This window comes from Bubalus kerabau, chromosome 10, assembly GCF_029407905.1.
Source record: "Bubalus kerabau isolate K-KA32 ecotype Philippines breed swamp buffalo chromosome 10, PCC_UOA_SB_1v2, whole genome shotgun sequence".
Lineage (NCBI taxonomy): Eukaryota > Metazoa > Chordata > Mammalia > Artiodactyla > Bovidae > Bubalus > Bubalus kerabau.
In genome coordinates this window covers 106,594,764-106,609,485 of record NC_073633.1, presented here as the reverse complement: position 1 = coordinate 106,609,485, position 14,722 = coordinate 106,594,764, and the positions used below count along the sequence as shown (strand labels likewise).

At 45.9% G+C, this 14,722-nt stretch overlaps 1 protein-coding gene across 4 annotated transcripts in view; it reads left to right on the top strand.

The window, feature by feature from the left end:
* EFCAB11 (EF-hand calcium binding domain 11) overlaps positions 1 to 13,505 on the top strand; it is a 171,481-nt gene extending 157,976 nt beyond the window's left edge. Inside the window, exon 7 of one of the 4 annotated variants that reach the window (XM_055538876.1) lies at positions 11,966 to 13,505. In XM_055538876.1, the coding sequence (XP_055394851.1) occupies positions 11,966 to 12,004 (39 nt within the window). In that variant the 3' untranslated portion in view covers positions 12,005 to 13,505. Of the gene's footprint in view, positions 1 to 2,994; positions 3,083 to 11,965 lie in introns of those variants that run through there. The other 3 variants (XM_055538873.1, XM_055538879.1, XM_055538881.1) reach the window with 3 other exon arrangements.
* The last annotated feature ends 1,217 nt before the right edge of the window (positions 13,506 to 14,722 follow it).

Sequence of the window (14,722 nt, the reverse complement as noted above, 5' to 3'; positions counted from 1 at the left end):
AGCAGCTGAGACACTTGCCCAGGGTCGCCCAGCCTCGCCGAGACTAAAGCTCACTCCTGGGCCTTTTCTGGGGGCCGCACCGCTCCCTGCTGTGCTGAGAGCAGGCCTCTTAGACAGATATGGCATGCGGGGGGACAGAGGACCTAGCGACCCAAAAGTATAGGAGCCAGACTTTTTTTATTATTAGTTCAGAGAGACTCACTTTGGCTTTTGTTCTTTATCCCTAAAGCTCTCTGACATAAGCTATTTCCTGCCATCACAACTTCTTTCCCAGAGACTCAAACTGAGTAAAAAGATCAAGTCACTGTGTATTAGTGGTTCTGCTCAAGCACTTATAGAGAAGGGATATGAAACTCTGCCAGAAATGAGACTTTGGTCTACATGCTGATTGCATTTATCCACATGTGCACAAGTGGTCAATAATCAGACATTCTGAAAGTACATTCTTTCCTCCTTTTAAAATACCTCTAGCTTTAAATAAGACTCCTTGTTTTAAAAACCTAGTAAATAGGAAAAAGTGAGTCATTATTTATGGTTAATCACTTTTGCCAGCTGTGACTGCATTTCCCATCCATTTTTCTTTTTTTTTTTTTTCCTTGGACTGGAGAATCTATTCTGTCACTGTTTAGGAAAAAACCATATTGGTCCCATCAATAGCTTCCTTCAGCACATAATCACAGCTAAGGCAGTGTAAACAAAGATTTTTGTTGGATTGCAGTGAGAAAGTAACTTCTTTAGAATGCAGAATTATGGAGACTAATCCAGCATCTTCAGATAGCACCCAAAGGGAAAATCTGAGTTATTTCAGGGTTTCTTTCAAAATGGAATAATTATTTCAAAACTATTGAACTTATGAGTGTCTACTCTATAGCTACAAAGTTCCAGATATTGCAAAGTTTAGAAAAGATTTCAGGTGGGATACCTGACATGTCAGGATGCTTTTATTTGCACGTACTAGAAAATACTTTTTAGACTGCTTTGAACAACCCAGGGAACTTATTGGTTCATGTAACTAAGAGTTTTGAAACTGGGCATGCTTCAGGCCTGGTTAATTAGGCTCCAGCTCACTCTGTAATTCTTCTGACTCTTCCCTTCACTGTATGTAGCACCATTTTCAGGCTGATAATTGATCATGAAAAGCAGGTGCATAAATTTTTAGATCAGTGACTCAGAGAACTGTTATGGAAGTTGTACTCTTGTGTCAGGAAAATGACTGCTGTAAGGTCATGTCACCTCTGCATCCCAGCTGTCCAGTGAGAGAGCTTCTTCTTAGCTGACAAACAAAATGCCCAGGCTTCATTATGATTGACCCAACTCTTTACCCAGAATCCACCTGCCAATGCAGGAGACGCAGGAGATGTTCAATCCCTGGGTCAGGAAGATCTCCTGGAATAAGAAATGGCAACCCACTCCAGTATTCTTGCCTGGAGAAACCCCAGGAACAGAGAGGAGCCTGGCAGGCTACAGTCCATGGGGTCACAAAGAGTCAGACACAACTGACCGCTGAGCACATATGCACACAACTCTTTACCCATCAGCAGTGGTCAGAGGAGGAATGTCATGTCCTAAGTAGCCAATGATCCCTCAAACCAGTCACTATAGTAAGGAGAGTGGGATTAAACTGGTTGGCTTAAACCAGTGGGATCCCACTTCCAGAACTTGGGGTGGGGATCCATTCACCCAAACCACACAGCTGAGTAGCACAGGTGACGGGGAAGTAACCAACAGCATGCACTGTGTCTCTCATTTAGTAGGCAGAACCTGGTCCTAAGGAGGCCAGAGTTTTGCCTGGCTTGTGTCATCCTTTCTTCCTGGTCTGCCTTTTATCCTCCATAGTTCATCCTAAGTGGCCAATTCCACCACCTGCCCACAACCAGTCCACAGATACACCTCTGCGTCCAGAAGGCAGAAGAACACTCTTATATTGAGGAATACACGATCCACAGTTCAGTTCAGTTCAGTTGCTCAGTCGTGTCCAATTCTTTATGACCCCATGAATTGCAGCACGCCAGGCCTCCCTGTCCATCACCAACTCCCGGAGTTCACCCAAACTCATGTCCATCGAGTCGGTGATGCCATCCAGCCATCTCATCCTCTGTTGTCGCCTTCTCCTCCTGCCCCCAATCCCTCCCAGCATCAGAGTCTTTTCCAATGAGTCAACTCTTCGCATGAGGTGGCCAAAGTACTGGAGTTTCAGCTTTACCATCAGTCCTTCCGAAGAACACCCAGGACTGATCTCCTTTTAGAATGAACTGGTTGGATCTCCTTGCAGTCCAAGGGACTCTCAAGAGTCTTCTCCAACACCACAGTTCAAAAGCATCAATTCTTCAGCGCTCAGCTTTCTTCTCAGTCCAACTTTCACATCCATACATGACCACTGGAAAAACCATAGCCTTGACTAGACGGACCTTTGTTGGCAAAGTAATGTCTCTGCTTTTGAACAGGCTATCTAGGTTGGTCATAACTTTCCTTACAAGGAGTAAGCGTCTTTTTCATTTCATGGCTGCAATCACCATCTGCAGTGATTTTGGAGCCCAGAAAAATAAAGTCTGACACTGTTTCCACTGTTTCCCCATCTATTTCCCATGAAGTGATGGGACCAGATGCCATGATCTTAGTTTTCTGAATGCTGAGCTTTAAGCCAACTTTTTCACTCTCCTCTTTCATTTTCATCAAGAGGCTTTTTCTTTTTAGTTCCTCTTCACTTTCTGCCATAAGGGTGGATCATGGAAAAAGGAAGAGAGTTCCAGAAAAACATCTATTTCTGCTTTATTGACTATGCCAAAGCCTTTGACTGTGTGGATCACAATAAACTGTGGACAATTCTGAAAGAGATGGGAATACCAGACCACCTGACCTGCCTCTTGAGAAACCTGTATGCAGGTCAGGAAACAACAGTTAGAACTGGACATGGAACAACAGAGTGGTTCCAAACAGGAAAAGGAGTATGTCAAGGCTGTATATTGTCACCCTGCTTATTTAACTTCTATGCAGAGTACATCATGAGAAACGTTGGGCTGGAAGAAGCACAAGCTGGAATCAAGATTGCCGGGAGAAATATCAATAACCTCAGATATGCAGATGACACCACCCTTACGGCAGAAAGTGAAGAACTAAACTACTCACCTGAAGTCTAAATACCATGTATTGTTGGCAGACTAAATAGTATTAAATAAGACATGCACATGAGACAATGAAGAGCAGATTCTTTTTCTGGCTGTCCTTGGCGTTTAAATTGCTTGAAACTTCAAACTTCAGAGCTCTTCTGAAAGGCAATATTTAATTTGCTCTAAAAGTCAGTTCCCGAAGAGAAGAAACTGATCTGTTTCAATAGTGAGTTCCCTGTTACCTGAACGAGACTCTGCTGTGACATGCTACCGCTGATGGCAATTTAAATGCCCGTGAGAACTTCCTCTCTCAAACTTTCCTCCATGTCAGCCTGAGATCTTCCTGAAGGCAGAGCTTTAGATGAGGGCTACGCGCAGGTTGCTTGTTTGGGGTACAGCCTCGGGGAGCAAGGGTGGACCGGTGAGTGAGGGCAAGCCTGAGGTGAAGGAGGGCTTCCCTGAGTCCAGAGAGCCACCCCAGAAGGACCAAAGGAAAGTGACTATCCACTGACACCTGTCCCCTCACGGGTCAAGAATCACCCAGGGGGCCTTACCGCCTTTTTTCATACTTGCGACTGTGCGGGGAGGGCCGCCCCGGGGTGAGGGCCGCCCCGGGGTGAGGGCCGCCCCGGGGTGAGGGCCCTGGTGGACGGCTGGAAGCACGTGGGAGGCACTGCAGCAAAAGCCGAGCGGCAGAGAGGCGGGCCGGGAAGGCGCCGCGGGCTCGCCGAGGGGAAGGCGCCGCGGGCTCGCCGAGGGGAAGGCGCCAGGCACAGCCGCGGAGGGAGCCGCCGAAGACCGGAAGCCGGCTAAACGCTTCTTCCGGCTTCCTGTGCGTCTGAGGGGCTTCCCTTAACACGCGTCTTTAACGAGGTAGAATGAACGAACGCCTCGCCGACTGAACGGCCGCCGAGCCCCACAGGCCTGTCATCGACAAGGAGGCGGGCGCGCGGGCGGGGAGGACCGGCGGGCGCCGGCGGGGCTCGCGGGCTGACGGCGCCGGCCTCCAGGGCCTCCGCTCGCGCCCCGCCCGGGCTCCTCGCTGGGACGGCCATTTTAGCGCTCACCGTTCAGTCAGTATGGCAGCTCGGACGCTAACATAACGGCAGTTTTGGCTTTTTTCCTTTAAATCACTCCGTGAAGAATCAGAGAAAAAGAGGGCCTCTCTCCCTTTACCCCACACTCCTCAAGTTCCACTCAGAAAACTTTTCTCATCTCAGTCTTTGCCTCCGCGTTAAATTTTTCATCCATGTTTCGGGTGAGCTACATGGGGCGTCAACTTCCAACACTCGTGTGACGATCCCAGTGACTCGGAGTAATCGCCGGCTGCCCGCCTGTGCGCTGCGAACACAGACGTGCCCGCCGCTGGCTCAGATCACCCCCGAGGCCTTGCCTCCCCAGAGGTCTCCTCTGCGCTCCACCAAAGCCTTGGTGTCGGTGGGGCAGAGCACTGAGGCAACTATCTGCTTAATCCAGCCAAGAAACACGGCTGCCTCCCCTGCCCCGAAATCACTTGTTTGGGGCCAGGGGGTGTCTTTAAAGCAGTTTTCTAGTAAGTGTAGATTTAGCTGCAATGTTCCAGAGAATGGCTCCACCTCCGGCTCCTCTCACTTCAGTTTAGTCGCTCAGTCGTGTCCTAGTCTTTGCGACCCCATGAACCGCAGCACACCAGGCCTCCCTGTCCATCACCAACTCCCAGAGTTTACTCAAACTCATGTCCATCGAGTCGGTGATGCCGCCCAACCATCTCATCCTCTGTCGTCCCCTTCTCCTCCTGCCCCCAATCCCTCCCAGCATCAGGGTCTTTTCCAATGAGTCAGCTCTTCACATCAGGTGGCCAAAGTATTGGAGCTTCAGCTTCAACATCAGTCCTTGCAATGAACACCCAGGGCTGATCTCCTCTAGGATGGACTGGTTGGATCTCCTTAGTCCAAGGGACTCTCAAGAGTCTTCTCCAACACCACAGTTCAAAAGCGTCAATTCTTGGGTGCTCAGCTTTCTATATAGTCCAATTCTCACATCCATACATGACTACTGTAAAAACCATAGCTTTGACTAGACGGACCTTTGTTGACAAAGTAACGTCTCTGCTTTTTAATATGCTATCTAGGTTGGTCATAACTTTCCTTCCAAGAAGTAAGTGTCTGAATTTCATGGCTGCACTCACCAGCTGCCGTGATTTTGGAGTCCAAAAAAATAAAGTCAGCCACTGTTTCCACTGTTTCCCCATCTATTTCCCATGAAGTGATGGGACCAGATGCCATGATCTTAGTTTTCTGAATGTTGAATTTTAAGCCAACTTTCTCACTCTCCTCTTTCACTTTCATCAAGAGGCTCTTTAGTTCTTCTTCACTTTCTGAAGGTGGTGTCATCTGCATATCTGAGGTTATTGATATTCTTCCTGGCCATCTTGATTCCAGCTTGTGCTTCTTCCAGCCCAGTGTTTCTCATGATGTACTCTGCATATAGGTTAAATAAGCGGAGTGACAATACACAGCCTTGACGTACTCCTTTTCCTATTTGGAACCAGTCTGTTGTTCCATGTCCAGTTCTAACTGTTGCTTCCTGACCTGCATACAGGTTTCTCAAGAGGCAGATCAGGTGGTCTGGCACTCCCATCTCTTTCAGAGTTGTCCACAGTTTATTGTGATCCACACAGTCAAAGGCTTTGGCATAGTCAATAAAGCAGAAATAGATGTTTTTCTGGAACTCTCTTGCCTTTTTTATGATCCAGCAGATGTTGGCAATTTGATCTCTGGTTCCTCTGTCTTTTCTAAAACCAGCTTGAACATCTGGAAGTTCACGGTTCACGTATTCTAGCTCTGTGGTTTTCAACCAGGGATGGTTTTGTCCCGCAGCCCTCCCAGGAGACACCTGGCCACATCTGGAGAAAGTTTTGACTGTCCCAGTGGGGAAGGGTCCTCCTGGCATCAGATGGGTAGAAACCAGGGATGCTGCTAAACACCCTACAGCGCGCAGGCCTGACGGCCCTCGTGGCAGAGAGTGATCCGGCCCCAAATGTCAACAGCACTGAGATTGAGAAATCCTGCTCTAATGAAGATTTAGACATTGTGAAACAAGGTCACTTGTTTAGAAAATTCAGACCAAAAAGAAAGGAAATACTCCTTCAGTTGAAAAAGATATCAATACTAAAGAATATTTTAATCCAAAACAGCCCATAAAACAAACTTGTGTTTAGTTTATAATCTTCCACTTCTGCCCAAATGAATATAAATGTTTATGAGATTACAGTTATAATATACATAGTATTTATTCTTGTTTCCACATAAAAACATAACTTTTATAGTCTTTACATCATTTCAATAGAGAATGTTCCATTGTTTCAATTCCTTCCCTGTTTGTTTCTCTCCTTCCTTTTTTTTTTTTTTAAGTAACTTTAGCAAAAGCACGTACTCTGATTTGAAATCTGACTTTGGAGACCTAGCAATGGGGCACTTGTGAATTATTTTACAATGAAAAGTATTTTCAAAACATTACAAGAAATTGTTAAAAGTGTCAGCCTCTCAGTTGTGTCCGACTCTTTGTGACCCCATGGACTGTAGCCTGCCAGCTTCCTCTGTCCATGGAATTCTCCAGGCAAGAATACTGGTGTGGGTTGCTATTCCTTTCTCCAGAGGATCTTCCTGACCCAGGGATTGAACCCAGGTCTCCTGCATTACAGGCAAATTGTTTAACTTCTGAGCCACCAGGGAAGCCCCTTAAAAGACATTGGTATGATATAAATATTGTTGCACAAGGAACATGTACTACTTGTGAGAAACATTTGCTGTGTATGTCTTTTTTAAGTTTAAAAACAAACTGTTTTTCTCTAGAATATAATGTTAGAGCAGCAGTACAGCTGAACCTTGGCTCCTTCAAGGTGGGGACTACTTAGCCTTTAGATCACAGGGAAACATTTCGTCTGGGCTAAGTCCACGCCACATCCCAAAAAGGAGAGAGAATCTTGCTTAACAAATCAGGATGTACAAAGACAAATGCTAAAGCTTATGGTGATAGAAGTAATTACAACCACTTATCTGACAAGTCCAAAAAATGTCGGAATTTTAACAGATAAGAAAACTGTTGGGATTCAGCTGAGTGGACAGAGTGTAGACCTGCCTGAAGTTCTCAGTGTATGGCACTGGCACCCCGCGTCCTCCGCCCTTCAAAGTCCAGATGGGATTGCCTGGAGCTCCCGTTCCACTCCCAGTGCAATGTTGCAGCACTTTATAAGGTTCTGCAAGTTTCTGGAAGGCCTGTGGCTCTGAGTTCTCATTTCTCTCTGAGCTCGTTCAGTTGATGGGTCATCTTCCCACCCGCCACTGACTTCTCCTGCTCTCTACTGCACCCACTCAGACTGCACTCATCGCCGAACTCCATCCTCTGCCAGACAGTGCACACACCGCAACCACACCATCCCCTCTCAGACTGTGGCTGTCACAGTCCTTGGTGAAGGCAAAAGACACGTCATGACATGCAACACAAACAACCTCCCAGTCCACATAAACGTAGCAGTTAATTAAGGGCCTTTTGAGCACAGGGCCTTTCTTGGGCCATTTCTCCTCTCATTGCATCCCAGCCTCCTCCCCACCCATCAGTAGGTCCTTCTTCTTGCATCTTCTCTCTTTTTTTCTCCTCACCACATGGCATTCGGGATCTTAGTTCCCTGACCAGGAATTGAACCTGTGCCCCCTGAAGTGGAAAGTTGATGTCTTTCACTCTCTTATCTTTCTTGTCATCTCCTCCACCCAGATGGTCCTAAAATGTTCATACTGAGTTACACAGGGCAGTTCAACCCTCTGGAGTTCCTACTCCCCAGATCAATTCCAGCTCTCCCTTTGCATCTCAGAAACGAGCAAATCAAAAAGTCTTTAATTTAACTGGCTTTACATGTCTAGAAGGCAGTTACTGTTGTTCATGGCAATTTATTTTCCTTTCATCTATCTTTATAAACTGTTCATTCCTTTAAAAAGCCAGCTGTGAAATATAAGCCTGTGTGTGTGTGTGTGTGTGTGTGTGTGTGTGTCCAAGTGAAAGTCACTCAGTCATGTCCAGCCCTTTGCAACCCCATGGACTGTATAGTCCATGGCATTCTCCAGGCCAGAATACTGGAGTAGGTAGCCTTTCCCTTCTCCAGGGGATCTTCCCAACCCAGGGATCGAACCCAAGTCTCCCGAATTGCAGGCAGGTTCTTTACCAGTTGAGCCACCAGGGAAGCCCAAGAATACTGGAGCCGGTAGCCTAGCCCTTCTCCAGCAGATCTTCCCGACTCAGGGATCGAATCAGGGTCTCCGCATTGCAGGTGGATTCTTTACCAACTGAGCCACCAGGGAGGTGTGTGTGTGTGTGTTCAGGCTTATATTTCGTGTGTGTGTGTGTGTATACGCATATATTCCTATGTCCAGTAAAAGAGCAGCTACTTAAGTGGCTTCAAGTGCTTGGGCTCAGCTGTAGGGCAGGTCAGATGCAGACGTGTCCAGTGTTTCGCTACAGTCTCCAACTTCCCGCTCTTTCTTATTGTTCAGCCTGACACTCAAGGGGTTCCTTCCATTCACTGCTTGTCTAGGCAACCTCAGTTTTTCGAGTCTATCTCTCACTTGGACTCTTGCATCTGGTCTGTGTTTACAAAATGCGGTTGGGCATGGAGACCATGACTGACCATTCCTTATGGGTCCCTGAGCGATGGCTCCTAGGTGCCACCATCAGAGTGTTATGTCTCTGCCTAGGATTTCAACTCTGTAAAAACAGTGATGACGTACTTTCTTTAATCCCCCCAAACCTCCAGGGAGGCAGTAGATATTCCACAATGTTGTCCACTGTCTGCCCAGATTCACTTATTCCACAAATTCATTCACTCTGTAAACAGTCATTGCCGACTGTGGGCCAAGAGATGGGGACCTTGCAGCAAACAAGAGAAAGTTCTTGCCTTCCCAGCGTTTATTTCTAGTTGGAGGTGGAATATTTCAGTGCTGAATGTGTGTCAGTGACGCCAAGACAGCACACTCTGGTTTCAGAAGGAGAGTGTACTCCTTTTAGGGTTAAACAGTGTAAACAGAAACCATGAACCTTTTTGCATAATGACATCGGCTTCGTCTCCTCAGCACCACCGATTCTGCCCACCAGCACATCTGCTCTTCCATCACACAGCAATCTGAGTGTGGGTGCTGTGAGAGCTTCCTTCTTTGGAATAATGCCGTCTGCAATGAAAAACAGTATTTTAGCTTTTAAAAGTATAGCTCTGAAATGTGAATTTCCTCGTCATTCTCCTTGAGACGACCGTGATACGTATGTGATGAGGAAGGGAAGTCAGAAGAGGGTATTTTACCATGTCTCATTCTAAATATAAACATGATGCTCCTCCATTCATTATAAAAATGCCACTCCAAACTTTATGAATAAACTTTCCCATTCTAATACCTCTTGGTTATACCGTAATCATGTTATGATGGGAAGCTTTGGCAAAGACAACAAGAAAAATAAAAAGTTAATGCAATTACAAAAAGGTTATTTACTGAGAGAATCAGGCAAAGGGGTTTCCTTTTCTACAAGTATTCAGCATCTCAATAAGTGAATAAATGTACACACACATATATATAGAAACAGTTTACCCTAAATATTACTTTTCTAAGTTATCCACTTAACTCACCGTATGAGATTTAGAGTTCAATCATGCCAGTTCAGAGTGGAAAGAAAAAAGGCCATTTATCTAATCCAATTCCTTGGGGAAAAATACTTAGGCAATATTAAGAATCTTCAATTATCTAATTTAATAAAGGGGATGATTTATACTCTGTAGTCAGTACAATGTGATACTGATTATTTCTAATCCCTTAGAAGAGATCCGACATTCCGCTTTTGGTCCTGTACAGCATGAAATTGTCATGTATATTTCACCAAAAGAAGTAGCAAGAATAATGGGCCCACAGTCTGCAGTCATTTCACACTAACATGCTGCAACATGATTTTGCCCTGGGGCAGAGAAGTAGGGCTTTTTCTTTACTTCAAAAGAATGAAAAATTATTATCACTCTGTCCCATACCGTTATAGACTTCAGAGACTTTGGCATGAAGTATTCAGAAAGTTTATTTTAGAATTCAATATTTTAAAAGCCTGCTTTAAAACTATTACAGTGATCAGTGGCTCTGTTACTTGGACCAGTCCTTGCTTTAAAAAGCCCTTTGTCCTGGTTGATACCATTTGCTGTTTCAACAAAATATAGTTTGCGCCAACCCAGGAGCACCACATAAGGCACGTAATGCATTGTTTTAGAATGCGCCCCAAAGAGGAGCTGTGACCACAGCTCAACAGTTACCCCTCAGACACACGCTTAAAGGAAGCACGGCTCTCCCGGTAGCAGCTGAACGCATTGCTTACATTGCGATGTTCTCCCTCTGCCGTGTGTTATGTCGACCAGGGGGCCTGAGCACCATTTCTCTGCTCCCTGTTCAAAGGAGCAATGCCCCTGTCTCGGTGGCCCTAGGGACACAGGCACAACCCAGCTGAGGCCACCCACACCCTCAGCTGACCAGTCAGAGGCTCATGCCTTCACCTCTCTTCCTAGGATTCAGAAAAGCTTATCGGGTGTTTGTGAGGAATTAACAGAGCTTCCGAGGCCACGAATGATGTCAGTGAAAACTTCTGGAGCTTGAGTTAGCTGTGTGGTAATTGCAACACAACTACTTCCGTCTGGAACATCCTATTTACATAGAGAGATGTGTGGAAGAGAGTGTAAAGCCCACATTTGGGAATTTAACCATCCCGACTTGAGTTTCATGTCTGTTACCAACACAGTGATCCTACCAGCACATTGAACATCAGTGTCTGCAGAACGGGCCCATCCTACGTCTGTGCACAGATTCAGTGAGATGAAGGCAGTGCGAGGCAAGATGCCAGCCACTATAGTTATTTACTCCCAAAATGTTTTTCCTTTTTTAAAATATTTATTCATTTGGCTGCTTCAGGTCTCAGTTACGGCCTGTGCAATCTTCCTTGTCGAGCATGAGCTCTCTTTGTTTTGACTGTGGCCTGCAGGATCTCTTGTAGCAGTAGCATGCAGGGTCTTTTAGTTTTGGCATTTGGGATCTAGTTCCCTGACCAGGGCCCCTGCACTGGGAGCAGGGAGTCAGCCACTGGACCACCAGATAAGTCCCCCAAAAGGTTTTTCTTACCTCTTAATTGTTTACTCCACACTTCTGTTGTGCAATGTATGATGGGAAAAATCAAAATGGCGTTGGTGTTGCTAAGAGCTCTCTGCCATGGGGCCAGGAGACCAGTAAGGAAGTGTGACTTGCGGACATCAAGGTCCTTTGCCATCCAGAACACCTTCCAGAAACTCAGGATACTTTCTGGACTCTTACCCTGAAACAACCTGTGAGTCCTCAAGGACAGTGCTTTCCGGCTTGAGTCAGAGCCGACCACAGTTGTCGCCGGGCAGCTTTTACTTTCAGGGTTACCCAAGTTTGTATTTCCCGAATTGCAGTTCTTCCAGAATCCAAATAAACTCTCCTCTTCTTTGCAGCCTCCTGCCTTGCTTTTTTGGTTGCCAGATGCATGTATGTTTATTGACATATCACAGAAAAAATTTGCAGGATGGCTAGAAAAACCATCACTCCTGCCTTTTTTAATATAAAAAATATAACTTGTGCATTTGGTGATATTCCTTTAAATGTATTGAATATATCATTTCTGTAGGTTTTAATAAATACTTTTTCCTTTCCTTCTCTCCTTAGGTATTATCAATGCAAGGAAAAAAAAATAGGATAGCCATTGACCTCAGCCTTCCCGCAGATAAGATAGAGAAATGAAGTGCGGAAGTAGGATGAAACTCACCGTAAATCACTTTCTGTTTCATTTTCCAGGGAAGTAGATCAAGACTCAGATGGTCATGTCAGCTTTAAAGACTTCGAATATGCCATGAACTCTGGACAAAAGCAAGCGTAATTATGGTGTGCTGCTTGTATGCAACTTCTGCGGAGACCAGAATAGATGGTGATGTAAAGAGATGTCAGATTCCACCCTAGCGATGGTGTCATACTGCATACCTTCCATTAAACTCTTTATATGGCCTTCAGATGCTCACGACTGCTTGCGTCTCAGACTCCTAGAAGTGGCTGTTATGCTTATAAGTCATCTTCTTCCATGTGGCCCTAGCCCTGAGCTCGGCTGCTGCTGGCACTGCCGCTGGGGTCGTCCCCAATCCTTCCTCTTCACTTGCTGCCCCCAACTCCCACCCGCATCACAGGCAGGGAGGCTCCCTAGTTTCCTGGTCCTCGACACCCACCCAGAGGCTCCCCGGCCCTCAGCAGGTCCCAGCCCCCGAGGAGAGGGGGTTTCTCCTGCCACCAGTGCCGGTTTCCTTCATGCGTTCAGCGTCGGTTGATCAAATAACAGCACGTGCACGTACTGAGTGTTGACTGTCTTCCAAGCCCTGAGCAAGGCTTTGGGAAAAAAAAGACTACAGACTTCTCTAAGAAGAGGTACCATGGGATTTCCCAGGCAAGGATACTGGAATGGGTTGCCATTTTCTTCTCCAGGGGATCTTCCCAACTCAGGGATCAAACCCTTCTCCTGCTTGGCAGGAGGATTCTTCACCAACGAGCCACCTGGGAAGTCTACATGTATCATTAGCATTCATCAAAACCATCATCAAAAAATGGCCCTAGAGCACTAGCTGTGTAAGACCGAGATACAGATTGGGCTGTAATTAGTAAGTCTTCTCCAGCTGTACACAGAGGAAGAATAGGGTGCAGCAAGGATTTGGGGAGCAAAACTTATCTGCAGAATCCTTTAGAATGGCCTGGGCCTGGGGTTCTGCAGCAGAACAGCAAGCCCTGGGCTGCCCTCCTGGACTCTGGTTCTGGAAGGCTCTTCCATGCACCAAGGGTCTTAGCCATCTGTGTTCCTGTTCTCCATGTTCTGCCCATCCACACCTGGGATCTAGGGACTGTGACCCTGGACATTCAGCACTTATTTAAAATAAATACTCATATCAATACTAATATTTTATCTGTAAGTGTTCAGAATTCCAAACATTAACAACATTGTGAAAACATCTAGTCTAAGTCTAATTTTAAAAGGATTAAAGGTCAAAGAAAAATGTAAGTTTGTCAAGTAGAAACATTAACCAAGCATCCTTCTAACAGATTATTAGCAGATAAACTTAATAAACTGTCATAAATCAGAGGAACCTAAAGGGACTTCACAACTCAATGTAATTTGGTGTTCTGGATGGGATCATGGAACAGAAGAAAGAACATTGGGTAAACACTAGTGAGGTGTGGAATTTCGTTCCTAACGCTGCACCGGTATTGGTTCGTTGATTGTGACACATGTATAGCCAAGGACACACTCAGAAAATACTCATCACAGAGGAGACTGTGTGAGTGTGTGCGAACGCTCTCTCCCAGCTTCACAATCTTGCTATAAACCTAAAACTATTCCAAAATAAAAAGGTTGTTAAAAAATAAAGTCTTATCCCAAAGTTAGCATATGCTAAGCATCCAAAACGAAGAAAACTTTGAAAATCATTAAAAAGTACAAATGAAGTATCATTCAAGAAAAAAAGTAGATCAGCAGTATTTTCAGCATCATGTGTGTTTTTGGACAAATTGTTCTGATTGATGAAAAGCCCCTGGGCAGAGTTTTATTCAGCGAGCATTTTTATTGTAATTTGAATAGTTGAGTCATTGGTCTTCATCTCAGTACATAAGTGATCCTGCTTTTAAAATTTTTAATTTAAAAATTAGAGTAGTTCACCAACAAAATGCCAGCATTCAGTAATTGCCAGAATACCACAACCTTGTATTGCAATGACTATTTGGACCTTATTTCTCCCTGGAGACATGACAGGAGAGAGGGAGAAGTCACGTCCTCCTTTTGAGTGGAGGGAGGAGGCCAGGTGGGAACAGCTATTGGGCATCTCCTCCGACCCGGAATTAGTCCAGGCGTTCCTTGGTCTCAGTGACAGAAACCTCCCCCAAACCAGCTTAGATGGAAAAGGAATCTGCAGGAAATACTGGGCTAGCCTCTGGAGTCTAACACTGGAAGGGCAGCTGTGCAGCTGGGTTTCCAGGAAAATACGAAGCAACAGCACACGTGCCTCTGGACTGTGCCCTGTCCCATGGCCCCCGCCAGCCTCGCAGCGCGCGCAAGAGGAACCGGCCCGTGGTCTGTCCCGCTCCAAGTGCAGACACCCTAGATAAAGACGCTGCAGTTGGCTCGGGATCAGTCAACTCTGATTTCATCTTGAGAATATAGGCTTGATCCCTGGACACTCACCCAGGTCTGCTGAGGGCTGGTCACAGGGAGGGGAAGTCAAATAGAATGTGTGTGTTTGTGTGTGTTTATGTGTTAGTCGCTCAGTCGTGTCCAACTCTTTGTGACCCCATGAACTGTAGCTCGTCAGGCTCTTCTGTCCACAGGATTCTCCAGGCAAGAACACTAGAATGGGTTGCTATTCCCTTCTCCAGGGGATCTTCCCAACCCAGGGATTGAACCTAGATCTCCTGAATTGCAGGCAGATTCTTTACTGTCCGAGCTACCCAGGGTAGTCGTTATATTTTCTTTTCTAGAAGAAAGCCACATGACCTGGACCTTCTCTAGGAGGGAAGACACCT